This window comes from Triticum dicoccoides, chromosome 3B (genome assembly GCF_002162155.2).
Source record: "Triticum dicoccoides isolate Atlit2015 ecotype Zavitan chromosome 3B, WEW_v2.0, whole genome shotgun sequence".
Taxonomy (NCBI): domain Eukaryota; kingdom Viridiplantae; phylum Streptophyta; class Magnoliopsida; order Poales; family Poaceae; genus Triticum; species Triticum dicoccoides.
Genome location: NC_041385.1, coordinates 761,608,582 through 761,625,038, shown reverse-complemented (window position 1 = coordinate 761,625,038; position 16,457 = coordinate 761,608,582). Strand labels below are relative to the sequence as shown.

General features: G+C 45.0%; 1 protein-coding gene and 2 long non-coding RNA genes across 3 annotated transcripts in view; all 3 read left to right on the top strand.

The window, feature by feature from the left end:
* Window positions 1–1,143, top strand: part of LOC119279938 (probable L-type lectin-domain containing receptor kinase S.7) — an 11,578-nt gene extending 10,435 nt beyond the window's left edge. Inside the window, exon 2 of the mRNA XM_037560986.1 lies at window positions 260–1,143. Within this exon, the coding sequence (XP_037416883.1) occupies window positions 260–1,143 (884 nt within the window). The remainder of the gene's footprint in view (window positions 1–259) is intronic.
* Window positions 1,144–12,251: 11,108 nt separating this feature from the next.
* On the top strand, window positions 12,252–13,489 carry LOC119282096. The gene is made up of 4 exons (XR_005138632.1): window positions 12,252–12,365; window positions 12,451–12,503; window positions 12,588–12,709; window positions 13,015–13,489. It is a non-coding gene; the product is annotated as an uncharacterized LOC119282096 (long non-coding RNA).
* A 154-nt stretch (window positions 13,490–13,643) lies between these two features.
* On the top strand, window positions 13,644–15,917 carry LOC119282095. The gene is made up of 3 exons (XR_005138631.1): window positions 13,644–13,820; window positions 13,906–13,952; window positions 15,733–15,917. It is a non-coding gene; the product is annotated as an uncharacterized LOC119282095 (long non-coding RNA).
* The last annotated feature ends 540 nt before the right edge of the window (window positions 15,918–16,457 follow it).

Below are 16,457 nucleotides of genomic sequence, written 5' to 3'. Positions count from 1 at the left end.
CCCACTCTGAAATTTAAGGGTAGATACTTTTCGTAGGTCTAGCACTTCTGTTCACATAATTTTAGCATGAGCGGTGTTATTTCTACGAATTAGTTTTATGAAATTCCTACATGCTAGTTCAAATAGATGGCCGTTAGTTCCACATTTTTTATCCCACGCATTTCCTCTCACAGTATGTAAATATTATGTCGTAGCTAGTAGTACGTACCAATAGGATTGTTGTTTTAACATGTCCGGTTGCTATAATATGATGTTCCAGGTTGGTGTTACGAGAAAGGCGAGCTCCTGCTTATCTACGAATATATGCTCAATGGCAGCGTGGACCAGCACCTCTTCGAGCAAAACGCTCCTCTCCAGCGCCGCATCCTAGGATGGAATACCCGGTACAACATCATCATGGATATAGCCGCAGGTCTTCACTACGTGCATCACGAGCACGAACACATGGTGCTCCACCGCGACATCAAAGCAAGCAACATCATGCTCGACTCTTCCTTTCGTGGTCGCCTTGGTGACTTCGGCCTTGCCCGCATTGTCACCTTGAATAAGAACTCCTACACAGACGTGGGTGTCGCCGGCACCTGGGGCTTCATCGCGCCAGAGTACTCAGTCTGCCACAAGGCCACTCGCAAGACTGATGTATACGCCTTTGGGGTGCTGGTCCTAGAGATCGTCACCGGAGAACGGGCACTTGCTGCCAGCCATGATGATGCGACGCTTCAACCGCTCACCGACTGGGTCTGGTGGGTTCACCAGGAGGGAAGGTTGCTCCAAGCGGTGGACGACAGAGTCATTTCCACACAAGAGTTTGATGCCGATGGCGCCATTCGCCTGCTACTTCTTGGGCTGGCTTGCAGCAACCCAAATGCATCTGACCGGCCAAGCATGGCCGAGGTGGTGCAAGTCCTGGCCAAATCGGTACCTCCGCCGGAGGTACCGCTTGTGAAACCTACATTCATGTGGCCGCCCGAGGGCGGGATCCCCGTGGAATTTGACAATATAACGGCAACGAGCAGCCTCGACTGGGAGGACACGTCCAGCGGTGAAGCCCTAGGGGCGAGTCTGCCATCAGAGACCAACATGCACAAGGCTCGGGTTGGACATCCAAACAAAACCAGATCAGCTGAGGAATATTATGTGTAGTCGTGTAAGTTGTCTATCAAGTAATGTGATATGTCAAAACTTAAAAAGAGCGATAGAAATCCTAATTGTTCTTGCTCCTGATGGATTAGATATGAGAGACTTTCACATACAAAATTATTTGCAGTTCGGTGAGAAGATGGATGATGGGGAGACCAGTCGCTTGGTTTCTTCTACTACCATGCATGGTTCGTGTGTCGCAAGAGATGCACATTGATTTGAAACTTAAAGGATCCGATGACGCGCTGAAATTTCCCTCCTGCCCCCAGCTTGACCGGTGGCGATCACGTTGAGGCCCAAGTTCGTGCCATTGATGTTGCGTAGGTTTTATTTGAATGGTTAGTGTTGTTTGTTTAAGGTAAGCCTGAGTGCATTTCCTGAAATGTGTACAGTAACTTCCAATGGAATAAAATAGAAGTGTCTATAGCTCAGTCAACTTAGAAACTGTTTTCGGTAGAAATCAACAACAGATTGATCAAATATCTGCTCATCCATTTAGTATTTGCATAAAACTTGTATGGTTCTTAGCAGTGACTCAGTAATACTACCTCTATACCATAATATAAAATGTTTTTGCAGTTCAACATCATGTAGCATATGCAATGGGTTGCTTTTTTTTTGAGGGTTATGCAATGGGTTGCTAAAAGCAATGAAATCAAGTATGATGTTCACCTAGACTGGAATTAGAATTGGGCATACGGGATTACATCAAAGGAGGAGAAACGCAACCTTACGTGCTCAAGTTCAACCGCGCATGTGTTTGGATTACGATACCTCAACTCCTTCATGCGAACAACGTTCAAGACAACACAATAGTTTGTCTTTGAACATGATGACACAATCAAACACTACAATGGGAGATAGAGACGCTAACCCGAACTCCATGGCACTGACTTTGCAGCGCATATCCCATTTCGGATGGTTAGTGCGGTTGCACGTCCATATGTCGACTGTGGCACCCACACGAGCTACAACTAGTTCCCGACACAGTCCAAGAAAATTAGTCATGGTCTTATCGGACGTTGGGTGATAGGGAGGCAGAGGCATGACCACAACTCCTCGTCCTCCAAGCCGAAGCGAAGGAAACACCATGCAACATATCCAAGCAAATCCTCGGAGACCGCCCATAGCAAGGAGCCTCTGAAGAAGGTTGATGTTTGTTACAACATGATAGGGTATGGCGGTTGGGCCGCCATCTCATGCCAATGCCGGTTGACTCCAATGGTGGACACGTCCATCCCAGTAGTGTAGCTGCTGTCCCCAGACACAGCGGAGCGGTAGAATAAGCGGGCAAGCTTGTACGAGACAGTAAAAGGAAGAGCAAAGGGAATCCGGGCCGAGGAAAGCCTGTACTGGATTGCCGATATGGCCCACGAAGTACTGCAGGCCGAGGTACGAATTGCGGATATTTCTGTTTCTTCCACGAGAGAGTAAAAGGAAGAGCAAAGGCGGTTATTGCGTCGGACAGTGAAAATGTTATAAGAAGCATCGAATAAGGATCAATGGGCGAGAATGCAATGATTATCAAGGAGATACGAAGGTTAAAGAGTGAAGCTAGTGAAGTTTCTTTTCGTCATTAAGGAAGGGATTCAAATGTCGATGCGCATAATACCTGGTTTCTGGGGCCCGGGGCCATGTAAACTCTACTATTCCTGCTTAATATATTCTGGGTGTTTTCTCAAAAAATAAAAGGAATCGTAGATGAAGTTCAAAAAAAAAAGGAGAACACGGCCTTAGCTTTGCAGCTACAGGTTTCGCTCGCCAGACGCTCATATATTGATATATTCTACTTAGTCAATGGTTTCCAGAAAACAAGCATTCAAGCTACTACTAAAAAAAGGAGAACACTTCTCATAAGCGATTCTTGGACTGACAGCTGAGCTTCAAGGATTCGATCTCAGTTCATTAAGAAGGCGGGCTACTAACAGTCAAGTAGCGTCAGTTACCTGTAAAGCATTTTTCGGATGCCTTAGCAAACATGTTTGTTTTGAAATATCTGATAATTATCATGTACTAGTAATTGCTTATATGTACACTACCACAACAATGTGATGGTAAGGATAAGGATACACATACCATAAACTCGACAAGACGTAATATTACGACCTCATCTGAGCCTCAAGCTTCTACCACATCAAGAGGGTCTGAAACACATCTGCATGTGTATCAACCTCCTCATCCTCTCGAACTCATATAGATCCTAGTGCACATATGACCTGTTAACAGTTTTTTGCCTTAATCTGGAAAAATAACGGAAGGAACTTATGTTGAATGATGATCCATCTTTCATCACCTTGCCTTTATTCAGTTTGCCGTTACACCTTTTGGCCAATTCTCTTGTCAAGAAGATTTCTTCGATACTAGTAAGCTTGCACGTGCAAATGCACGTCTCCACTAATATTACAAACATACGAGAGAATTAAAATACGCAAAAAGAATTTTGTTTGCACCAGGTATTGATTCAAGTTGATTGATCAGGACAGAGCATTGCATTGACAATACCCAACATAAAGTTCTTATCAATTGGGTAAAAGCAAGAGAGCATAATACTTGATGCAACACTTGAATATACATAAAACTAATACTGGTGGAAAGCTCGCATACATGAAGCACAGAGCTTCGCCAGATAAACTTCCACGTGAAAATATAGCAACCCACAATTGTGATATCTCAACATATCCCATTACAGACATGTAACACAATAGTCTAAGAGAAACTTGTAATTACGAGATACTTGTCATGAATAATTTCTCCCATCAACATCATCACAACTTAGCACAATTCATTTTCTTTTTTGCAGAAGGTCGATTTTATTTCTTCTAACCTGTCTGCTATATGGATCTTGGAGCTGCAGGCAGATGGACACATCTCAGTTCAAAGCATGTTTGTAAGCCAAAATTATACCTAACGATATAATCTACACAAACCTAATGCTCAGGTATAAATACTAAACAATCAATGGCTTAGCAGTTGACGGTGAAAGTACATTACAAGTTGAAGTTTCTGGTTCCAACAAATCCCAGCTATTGGTTTCCGTCCGCCAATAGTTTATTATCGTATTAACCAAGGTTTGTGCTTCACTTATGGAGGTTGCTGGTAGAAACTATTTGTGCATAGAAGTGTCTTTCAAGCTAATAACATTTTAATTTAGGTTCCATTTTCATCCATCACTACACATTTTAATTTCTGTGTGCAGGAAAAAAAATACCTTGATGACGATGCTCAATGCAGAACAAGTCACCATCATCTAGGTTGACATTGGCATACTGTTCATCCAAATCCTTGTCAAGACGAGTGCAAGCAGTTCAGACAGAAGCTAGGAGACAGGAAAGACAATCCATGTCGTAAGTCATAGTAACTATGACGCAGAAGCCCTTGCTATGTATTCAATCACGGTTCAACTTCCAGATTGCACACTGACAATGATTACCTTCCCCGGAACCTGACAGTATCAGTATCTGTATCTATGAAAAGCATGGGTGCTCCATCTCCATATCCATGATGTTCCCTGGTAGAGTTACTTCTTCATACCTGCAAGAAGCGACACTTTTAGATAAAAATGATACTGCTTTCTTACTCTTACGACATATCATTCTCCATCAAACCAATGTGTACCCATTCTATGCTAGTTTTACAGATGTAAAGTGAAAAGGTGTATGAAAGATATCTAACAAACAGAGTCAAACTTTTGAATATAACTTGACGACAATGGTACAATAGCAAGATGTTAAATATCGCATTTGGAGTGCCAACCAACTCCAAAAGGCAAGCAAGTCCGCCTGTTAAACATGACAGAATGTTAAGAAATGTTAATAGTTTTGAAGGTGTTAAAATCCCCTCCAAACATACATTAAGCGCACAGTTAATTAATCCAACCAATTAGCCACTAGAAATCTGTACCGCTTTGTCCTCACGAACATTCCACATGCGCAACCACCGCGCCATCGCTCCTCTGCCCCGTGCGCCCCAGGCCTCCGCTCCTCTGCCCCGTGCTCCTAAAAACTATCAAAGGAATGAGAACTTGACATAACATGGTTGCAACATATATAGTTGAGATTTCATTGGGCTACATTTTTGTGTGAATGCAAAGGAGATCTAACATATTTATGGTAATGTTCGATCTTTTTTGCAACTGCAACTAAATAAACAAACTAAAACTAATACGTTTACATGAATATTCAATCTTTTTAGACAATCCAACTAAAGCACATCATATCCAAATAGGAAGCACCCTAAAAAATATACTGTACAGAACCATCACATCAAAATCTCTAACTTGAGCTGAAAGGTCTAATGTCATGAGTGTACCAAACAGAGCATTTATTTTCCAAGCAGAGAAGCTGCAGGGTGCCTTGTATGCATTCAACAAAAGAACAGTAGAAGATTTGTCTCAATAGGAAATATTTATCACCAATAGATCTTTTATTGGAGGGGTAAAAATTCTTAATACTGTGGGACACTCTAGAGCACTCCTGCCGATATACTTACGCCAAACTTGTAGCATGTAACACTCATTCAGTACTGTCCATTAGCAAGTATTGTTCTCTTTAAACTTTTCTTATGCTAAAAAATAGATAATTGCAGTTTTGCACAATGCACTACTTATCCTATATTCAGGTTCTGCTTGCGTGATGACCCAGTTACCTACAGGGCTGGTGTGAATTACTAATAGGGTGACATAGTTAACTGCAGAATCATGTTTTACTTTACTAAGTCTAATTGACCAGTACACAATTAGCGCTCACAGAAATCTATGGTGTCTCACCCAATAGAAAGAATTTTTTAGGGCTATCAATAAAAAGTGGTTAAGATATAAACGCTCTTATATTTCTTTACAGATGGAGTATTTTATAAAGTTAACATACATTAGAACTATTGAAAATCGTCAGAATTCACAGGCATTATTCTTAATTTCACCGTGCAGAACTATTGTAGATGCCATTATTTTGTCAAACAGATTAACATTTCACAACTATATCTAAATAATTTCATTCTGTCATATGCAAATTTCCGTTACAGAAAGCTGCAGGATATTTGGACAACCATAGATGAAGAGAAAAAAAAGCTGCTAGCTCATGGGAAAGGATTTCGTTCAGCGCATCAACTCATGGCTTCGTGGGCCTAACGGAGCAAAGATGAATTGAGTTTTGAATCATTTAATCAAATGATTATTAAGGCTGCTAAATGAATCATTAGTATACATCCTTCAATACAAAATGATAATCATACATGGAAAGAACAAACACAAGTAAAGTGGAAGATAACAAACTTTCTGGCTTCACTCATTTTCAGTTTAATAGTTTTCAAAATAACAAACTTTCTGACTCATTTTCACACAAGTAAAGTGGAAGATAACAAACTTTCTGACTATGCCCATCAAGCCTAAAATAAATCCTATTACCATCATTTCACCACCACACAGTTTTCAAAAGGAGTAAAAGAAGCATCTTTTGCATACGACAATTGTAAGCCGGATATTCATATCTTGGAAGAGTTGCAAAATTCTCAAACTATAGTTATCCTTCCTAGCAACAAGCGACAAACAAATACTTTACTACCATGGAATCACATTTTCAGGAGAAGCAGCCAATAAAAGTTTACAGAGGGGCAGAGGAAGCACTCACTGACGATGGCTTGGCAAAGGCCTGTACGGCTGTACCATGGTCCTGCCGCCCATGACGAGGAGTTTCCCAAGTAGCCTATCGGCCTGCCAAATCATCATCAGCAGAGCATCAGCCACACCCACGCAGTTAACAAACATTGCTCGAGTAGAGATCAAATTGAGAAACAGATCGAAAGGCCAGCACACTACCATCTCGCTCTGGTTCTGTTCCCCGCCTCTTTCCAATGGTGGCGAAAACCCTAGGCAGGCACGGTTCATCTCGTCTCAAGGGAAGATGTGGGGTCCGTGAGCAGGACCAGAGGACCGCAGGGATGCGGGCCACGGGCCGCGAGGGCGAGGCAGATGAGGGCCAAGAGGGATGGCTCCCTCCAAGCTTGACGCCGACGGCAACCGCGGGGATGCATCCTCGAGTAGCCGCACAGAACCGATGGAGGAATGTTCAGGAGATGGACCTCACCTTGGTAGGCGGTCATGCGAGGAGAGGGCGACATCGACAGAGTGTTGGATGGTCCTGTACAGAACTGCAGACCACACTCCTTCCGCATCGAACAATGATGACAGCACCTCAACGCTTGCCACGGATCGAGGTCCTTGGCCTAGTCTTCCGTGGGAGAAACGGCGACGGCTGAGTTGCTGCGACGCGAATGAGTTAGAGGCCGGATGAGATTGAGTCAAAATAGATCTACCTTTCATTTCAAAATATATTGCTTGCTCACATCCCATGTATCGATCTCTTGAAACAACGAAACATGTGTTTTTTAATTCAAACTACAATGTGTTTTTTTAACTCAAACTCCATTGTGGAGGAAACTTAACAAGATGGATTTCCTTCTTGTTATATTATATTTCAGATTATATATTAACTCCATGGTGTAGAAATCCCCGTGCTAGGATTCCAAGGTCCTCATCATTTGCACCTGGTGAACCTCTTATGAATCAGCAGAATACATGAAGCTCATACCGGCAGCTATGGAACATTGTCTATCAATAGAAGGTCATAATTGTATAAGGGGAGGCTGCTCCAGAAAGTACTACATGTAGGTTTTTGATCAATTAAATAACTAAACATTAAAAAGACTGATATTTGAGTAATTTTGACCCAAGCAGAAAACTTTTATTGTTTATGAATTCTCTACAATTCCTATTGTACAGTGAGTCATGCATGAACAAAATCCCCTGCGCAGAACCCTAATGTAGGATTATAGAACCTTAAGGCATCAACAAAATCACCTGTACAATTCAGCAATAGGAAATCCCCTGCCCTTTGGTTGAAAGTGTAAAAGAAACTTACTTGCATGAATTGAGCGGCGTGGCGGAGGCGGAGTGGCGGCGTGGCGGAGGCCAAGCTGCGGCTTGGGCGGCGGCGACCCGCGGCGAAGGGCGCGACTGCAGGAGGTGGCGAAGGGCGCGGCGGTGCGGCTCCCACTGCTGGGGAGGCGGAGACCCGTGGAGGCTCCCCCCGCGGCGGGCTACCTGTGGTGGCTCCCGCGGCGAGGCGGTGGTGAAGGGCGCGGCAAGGCTGCGGCTGCAGGAGGCGGCGAAGGGTGCGGCGGAGTGGCTCATGCGGTAAAGGCGGCGCGAGGCTGCAGTAGGCGAACGGTGCGGGAGGCGAACAACGCGGGAGGAAGAGGAGGTCGTGCTGTCGTGCGGGCCAATCATTTTTTTTAACTGCGGGACAGATTAGCGATCGATGGATTGGAGTGCTTAATGTGTGGTTTGCAGCCTTAAACACCGAAGGATTAAGGACCATTGGATTTTGCTGATGGATGGGTGGGATGATTTGGTTCTCTGCCCTCTCTTTCTTTTATAGGGGTAGTAAATGGATCAACTTGGATGCCCAGTAACATATTGTTGCCCATGACTGTTTCTCTTCTGGCTGAATATATAATAGAAACAATAATATACAAGTGCAGTATCTATAACTTAATTCATATTCAGAAACTTTTAACAAATTGCCTGACTGCTGTCAGCAACCAAAAATTGGGATCGTGTGTTGGATGATGAAAACGGTGAGACATTCACATCATGGAAGAGCTCGGGCCCTGCTAGACATAAATAAAGATTTATTGGCAACAACTTCTGTAGTTTTGCAGTTGATCAAGTCATATGAGACCCACTGAGGTCTAGCACCATACAAAGCCAAGAGTATGACATATGGAGCAAACATGAATATTTATCTCTGAGAGGGGAAGGGAATTATGTGAAGTAAGCAAAACTACCTTAAAAATGGAGGCCAAACATTTTACATATTGCTGACCAGCCACATAAAGTCATATAGCCATTCGTAGTAAGTCCAGGGTTGTCAATGTTAAATCCATCCAGCTTCTGAAGAAGTGGTGCTCCTGAACACCTATAATAGCCAGTGTTGCCTGCTTCCGCTTTGCTATCAAGAAATACTTGGCTCCACAAACTACTAGGTTGGGGTTCTCGTGAATAATGGTAACTCATATATTGCTTAGGAAGGTCCACATAGGAACTAACAACACAAATAGAAACCTGCAAATTGAATAGGGAAGTGAAGTTCCAAACGAGATAAATGAAAATACACATTCTCTTGCATCTTCTTAACTTAAACACTGAATATTGTGAAGCGTATTTCAGGCATGGGCAAAATCCTTGAACTGGGGAACTGCAAATTCGTGCAAAGTAATTAAAAAAAGCTCCTAACATGACAAACAAACGTACTCAATCTAAACAACTAAACCCACTTGATCTGATGTCCAAAGAAAGCTCTGAATTTACATAGATATTTTGCTAAGCTTACTAAAATAAACATATTGAAGTTTAACCTAACAAAGTCAAGTGACAATGAACACTAACCTGATCATAGAAATCGCTGAGACGACAAATTTGCAAAGTGGACTAATATCAAATCTATACTAACAAAATAACTTCATGGTGCGTGTGTGATGAGGACCAGGTTACGAATCTTCTCAAGGTCCAATTAAAAGAAGGCAGGAAGGAGTAACTTATTACCAGAAAACTCATTTGCTTACAAATGTCATATAAACCATGGTAAAGGGCATACAGAGGTTTGTTTTTTAACTAACCATCTTCCGAAGATCTCACAAAGTCACCCCAGAGCAAAACATTTCCAACAGAGGAAATAATAAGTTGCTTTGCCTTTCACGAAAAAGGGTTTCCCCCCGCTTTATATTATAAAGCACAAGCACCAAGCATCCAACAGCATCAGAAGTTCACGTCCAAGGCAAGAAAGAGAGGTAGTAGCAAGTGCAAAAGTGAGGGTTCAGCTTGGGGCACAGCATAACAAGCCCCAACAAAAGAAAAGAGTCCAAGGCAAGAAAGTTGCTTTGCCTTTTGCCAAAGCCACAAACTAATTAGGCAAATACTTGGACTAGTGTAAAAGAGTGCAACACACTTCTTCTCTCGATAACATGCATACAAATCTGTATGTGCGCACCTTCAAACGAAACTCAGCAACAAAGCGTGCAGAAGAGAAGCAGTCATCCATACATAACTCTAGCTAGATACAGAGACTCAAATACTAGCTAACCAAATGGGATACAGGAGTACATATCGCGCATCCATGCATGGCTAAGCATCAAGGAAATGGGATAGCTCGTCAGACAGTATTGGCTAAAGATAGACAGTCAACAAGAGTATGCGGCCGTGGCACCAAGCGACCCTGATATCTGCTGGCGCCTTCGATGCTTCCATCTGCGTGATGATATGCTGCCACTTTAAACCCTGCTCTCTCAGGGACGTCAAAGCCTAAGTAGATGGTGTCAGCAGTTATGGAACCGGAAGGGAAATTCTCTAGAGACACCGATAGGGAGCAATGCATACCCATGAACACCGCACGCCCAGCGGCGCCACCCAAGCTGTTGAGCGGGAATAGCGTCCGTTTGTCCAAATCCACTCGATATGCATCATACCAATAACCCAATCTATTCGCCGGTGGCAATGGTCCACACCGACGGTGCACCAGCATGAGCTCCCCACAGTTGTTCACCAGGTGCACACTATCCCTAATCGGCGAGCCACTCAAATTCAGCTCGGAGGCCACCTCCAGCCGTGGTGGCTGATCCACGATGGTTTCCAGCACAATGGCACCGTTGCGCCAGCAAAAGCAATAGAAGCGGCCTGCCAGCATTAAGGGTGCTCCCATTGAATTAAATCTGCATTTCACCAACGTCCAGTGGTCATCGCTCGGCTTTGCCATGCCAAGCACGCCGAGCTTGTAGAAGCAGAGCACCACTGTGGAATCATCATTGGCAACGCCGGAGCCCCACGCTGCGAACATCCTTCGGGAAGGGTAAACACCAGCCCAAGCCTGCCGTGGTGCGCTGGAGGTACCAGCGTGGTGAGCGGCGGGAGTTCTGTGAGGTGGCCGGTGAATGGATTGAGCAGGCGGACGGTGGTGCGCTGCAGCTTGTGGAGCAGAACGAGGAGGCCCTCGGGGGTGAGGGCGAGCATAGTGTGGTCATGGAGCTCCGGGAGGTCCACCTGGACGCACTCGCCGGTGGATGTGTTCAGGAACGAGCGGCGGTTGGGCGCCGCGAGCTCCTCCGGGAGCATGGTCCACCGCCGGGGATGGAACCGGCGGTCGAGGCTGCCGTGCGCGCGCGGATCCGCCGAGCACCGCCGCCACGGAACGCACACGGCGCGGAAGCGAACGTAGTCGGCGACGTCGTACGCGAGGACGCCGTCGGCTATGAGCGCCGTCGGCCCGTCCGGTAGATCCGCCCAGTTCCGAGATCCGGCCATCAGATCGGGATGCGGCGGAGGAGGAAGGGCGCCTAGGGGTAGTTGGATTCGCACTCCGAGAGACGGAGAGGAGGAGGGGACGGGGATCTGGGCGGGAGGAGCTCCAACCTTGGGTCGCGCCGCCGGCACCGTCCGGCCAGTGGTGGATACTCCTTTGCAATAGTATCTCTACTACTAATGAAGTAGTCGGTAGTCTCTGTCAGTTAATTTTCGTCTCACCTTCACTGAATTTTTTCGTCCTAAAAAAATATATGAAATTTAACCAGGACAAGGCCCCTCGCATGTAACGTGAAAAATTAGACGAACGATGCTCCCTCCCTCCCTCGAACCCTAGCTACCCCTCGTCTCCCCGCCTCCAGCCACACTCGCCGTCGCATCCCAATCCCCGATCTGGCTCTCCACCTCACGACGACGTGGTTCTCCCGGCGTTGACCCCCCCTCCTCATGCCCTCTCCGACCTCTCTCTCCTCACGACACTCGCCCCTGCGCGCACGACCTCCCCCTCCTCCTCCCGCGCCGTTCGCCGCCCCACAAACTCCGGCAACCTTTATCCGCCCTTCGCCGCGGGAGCCGCCTAGGAGCCGCTCGCCGCTGGAGCCGCCGCCCGCGGAAGCCGCAGCCCGAGCAGCCGCGGGAGCCGCTCGCCGCTGCAGCCGCCGCCCGCGGGAGCCACTCGCTGCTCGCCGCGGGAGCCGGAAGGTGAGAAGGACCGGCGGATCCAGGCCCTGGTGTGGTCCTCTCCCTTCAACTCGCGTCGCCGACCTGGGCTCCCTCTTCTTCCACGGCCACAGCCTGGGGTTGCTGCCGGCTAGACGAATAATTACGTGCAGGCTGCCACGACAAAGGGTTTGACTCCTACACCAATCTCATCAAGGTAAGGTGGCCTGCTAGACGAATTACACTCAGATTAGTTCAATATACAGTGATTCAGCCAGCAAAGGACTAATAATTATGTGCAGGCTGCTGTTCTTGACACTCCTGATGTTGTTTTTCAGAGCAATGCCACGCTAAGGTATATATTGTTACATAATTTGAATCCAAGTCTTACTGATTCTACACTGCCTAAACTGAGCAATGTTTTCTTTTCGTGGTTCAGAACGGTCTCAGATCTGTGCGGCGGAGTGTCTGCACAGGCACACCAGGTGGAGATCGACCACAATCATCTGAGCAACCCATAGAGCAGCAGATTGACCCCAGAGTACCAGGGTGGACGTTTAGGTAAGCAGTTTGTTGGTGCTGATATTTTTTGGTAGTTAAAATGCTGCAAATTTCAGTATGAAAAGTGGCTGCTAGTGGCATTTGATGGTTTCTTCAGCAAGCTGCTTAAGCTATGGTTCAGGGCGACGTGTGTCTATGTATGACTATTTAATTGATTTTGCTCTATCATGTCCTGTGTAGTTTAGCAACGAACCTAAGTTTTTAGTTGAATAGGTGATTGTTCCTGCATGGCAACACAACATATGACTCTGTATCTGAAGGAAAAAAGAACTGAAAAGTTTAACATTGAATTTGTTTTTGTTCAGGTCAGCTATGCATTTTTGTGTGGTTCAGAATTATATGATGACCCATCTAAGTCTGTGGTTACACTTTGGTACAAATGCACAGTCAGGATTGGGGCTGAAGCAGGCAGAGCGCCATGCCAAAATAGGATTTCAGCAATGGAGAAATCAATCCGGGGGTTTGCCGAACATCCTAGTGACAATGTCATTGTGCCAAAATTAGGGACTAGCTTCCACACACTGGGTGAAGCTTACGATTTTTACAATCTGTAGTCATGGGAGAAAGGTTTTGGCATCTCAAATTTCTTCCTTTGAAACAGACGCTCGATGCAATAAGTGAGTCGTTGATCGACCTCCCAATGATGGAAGTAGCACTGTGTTTGGTGAGAGGTGGGATGAACTGCCTGGAAGAAAATTATGTTACCCTTGCAAACTATGGATAAGGGGTGTCATCCGGTACCCTCTCAGCCTTCAGTCTCCGAACTTATATTACAGTTTTTCACTTCGGCGTCCACACAAGAGCTATCTAGGTAGGCATTTGCACTGGACGTGATTAAACAGAGTATATGGTGTACTTTGCACATGTGCTTATTTTTTGCGACAATTATTTTCCGTTTAAAACTCTCCTTTTTTTTCAGGAACATGTGCACGAGAATCCTATGTTTGTAAGGATAGCAGGGGTGGTGCTGAAGGAACAGCTTGGGGGTGACACGATGATTGACCATGAGCTGATGTCTGTCATTATCCATCGGTGTTGCCAGGCTGACCAGGAAGCCGATGAAGAATCACCCTACCTAACATGGAGGCACCAACTTCAACCCGATTTCTCGGTGAGGGAAAATTAACATTGCAAACTATGCAAATAACTAACAGTTTTTGATCGCGTGCTGATTTTGATTCATTACCCCGCTGCAGACATTGGTGCTCACTACGGGGACAAGTTGAAGCTCCCCATTACAAAGGTATGAAACCATCCAATATGTTCCCATGTTTGACTCAAAGTAAATTATGTTACCCTCACTTAAATTCTGTTCTCACTGGTATATGTCGGCGTCATTGCATAGCACAACATATGAAAATCAACAAGCGAAACCCTGCACGAATGCATGAAGCTACAGGGCAATTTTTGCCCCCTCGCCCGTGAGGCACTTCGGCATGTTCTTGCCCCATCAGACTCAGCATTTGACACCAGCTGAAACGCTGCCGTACTAAATTACCCAAGATGTCCCACTAGGTGATTTATATCCTTAGCATCTCATGATGGGGGATGTCCCACTAGATGATTTATATCCTTAGCATCTCATGAACATAAGTGTTCCCAACGCAAGCTTATGTACCCCTAATGCTACATTTGAATTATGTGCCGAGCATTTGTACTATCAAAGACCATGGTTTCAAACCATATCCTTTGTTGTTAAGCAATCTGCTGCCCCTGATATACTCTCTCCTTGCGTTGTGTCATGCACATGTTTTGGTATCTTACTTAAGCTCTGTGGTCAATACTTTTTGCATCCACGAGCTTTTTTATGTCTGATCTATACAGTCGCTCATTCATGTCCAAGATCCAACACATTCGCACTGACCGACAACTATCCGATGATTTGGCCAGTCTGCACAATCCATAGACTACATCTGCAACAGATATTCAAATTTATTTTCCAACCTCATCCCACAAACACATTACCCTTTCCCTTGCTTAAAACACCCACTGGCTCATGAATGGGACACCAAATTTAACTGCAACTCACAACCCCAAGTGTTCAATGGCACCATCTTGGATCAGCCAGAGATAGTTTTACAGACTGATGCTTTCTACATGCTCTGGCCCTTTAGCGACAACCACATGCAGGAGCAAACTTTAACTGAATTTACATGTACAGAACACCCAAACTTAACTGAATACCACACAACAGGAAGTCGACCACACATTATATAAACCAGTACAAGCATCGAGTAGTTCCATTTTATCATCAAGCAGCTCACATAAGGCACGTAGTGTCATTACATGGGATTACACATAAATAAATAACAGAGTGATCACTTAGTCTTACACACCAAATGTATGGGTGCAAGCTAAACTGTAATCACTGGCTCAAAACACCCATGACATACTTAGCAAACTTTAACGAATATGTTTTCCAAATTTTCATTCGTGCTTGCGTTTCCAAACTGAAATACGTGTAAGCTTCAGACAGACCGGAACAACAACACCTCGATCATGAAATCCGGCAGCTCAGCTTTATTCAAAAAATCACCTCGTACGCGATTGAATGTCGGAGGTAATACAACTGGTTCTGCACATGGACATTTCAATAATCAGTTATAATATTCCAACCGGAAACTGTCAGGTATGGTAACAGGTGCTTGAACCAGTTCCTGCGATTCGCAAATCACAAATCATTCTCAGTGATGTTCAGCTACTATATACTATTGGAATCCCATGCTAATTTAAAATTTGACTTACTTGGTGAGCTCCCTTGAGGTGCATGCAAGCATTTTTTCATAGAAAGCTGGCACATCCTTTCGCAAGTGGCTCTTCATGCTTAAAAATGGCGATTGAGCTCGGCCTGGTACTCCTCGTTCGATCTCATGAATCCACAAAGCCCACCCTACAGAATCAAAAGGATTAGCACACACAATAATTAAAAACGGATCGGAGTGGATTAACCAATGCAGTTTAATCTGCAACTTACATCTCTCTGTTGCACTTGTAGAAATGATTCCCTGCATTCGCTGATCCAGGTGATTACCCGCTCGCCGCAGTCGCTGCATGGGATGAGCGGTTGTATCTCCTTCCGTACGGTGACCGACAATGAGGTAGAGATGAAAGACTAAAGATGGAAGACTAATTGCCACAACGGATATGTTCGGATTTGGATTGGATTAGTAGGGTGTGGATAAGATGAGCTGTGTTGGGAAGGTTGGTGGCTACAACGAGTCAACGACCGGGCACCATAGATATACTCTGTCACGCCGTTAGCCCAAAATCTTCTGCAAGACGGCTCATATCGTCTACCTCCGTGCGAGCCGCGCTCTTCATGTCTAACGGGGTAACGATTGATGATTGTCAGACGTGGACCATAGGACACTAATAAATCAAATACAGAGTTCATACCTGGGCCTATACTTCTTGGGTTGTGCATCTCGAGACGAACTTGTGGCAAAGATAACGAGCACACAGGTGCTCGAGCTCACAAAAGCACATTCGGTATGAAAGGATATTCTAATGTTGATGTTGCACAGCAAAAGTTCGGCTTCGAAGAGAGATTTACTTGAGTTTCTATTAGAAAAACCCATAGTGATACAGAAAGGTTTTTGGCACAGTTTGACATGCATGAAAAATTACTACGGGTTTACTATTGAACTGAAAGCTTGGACTGATCCTTCTTTTTGGTATGTACTGTTCTGTATCACTATAGGTTTATTACTGTCCTCGTCTGTTTCGTAGCCTCCGGTTAGGTAAAATA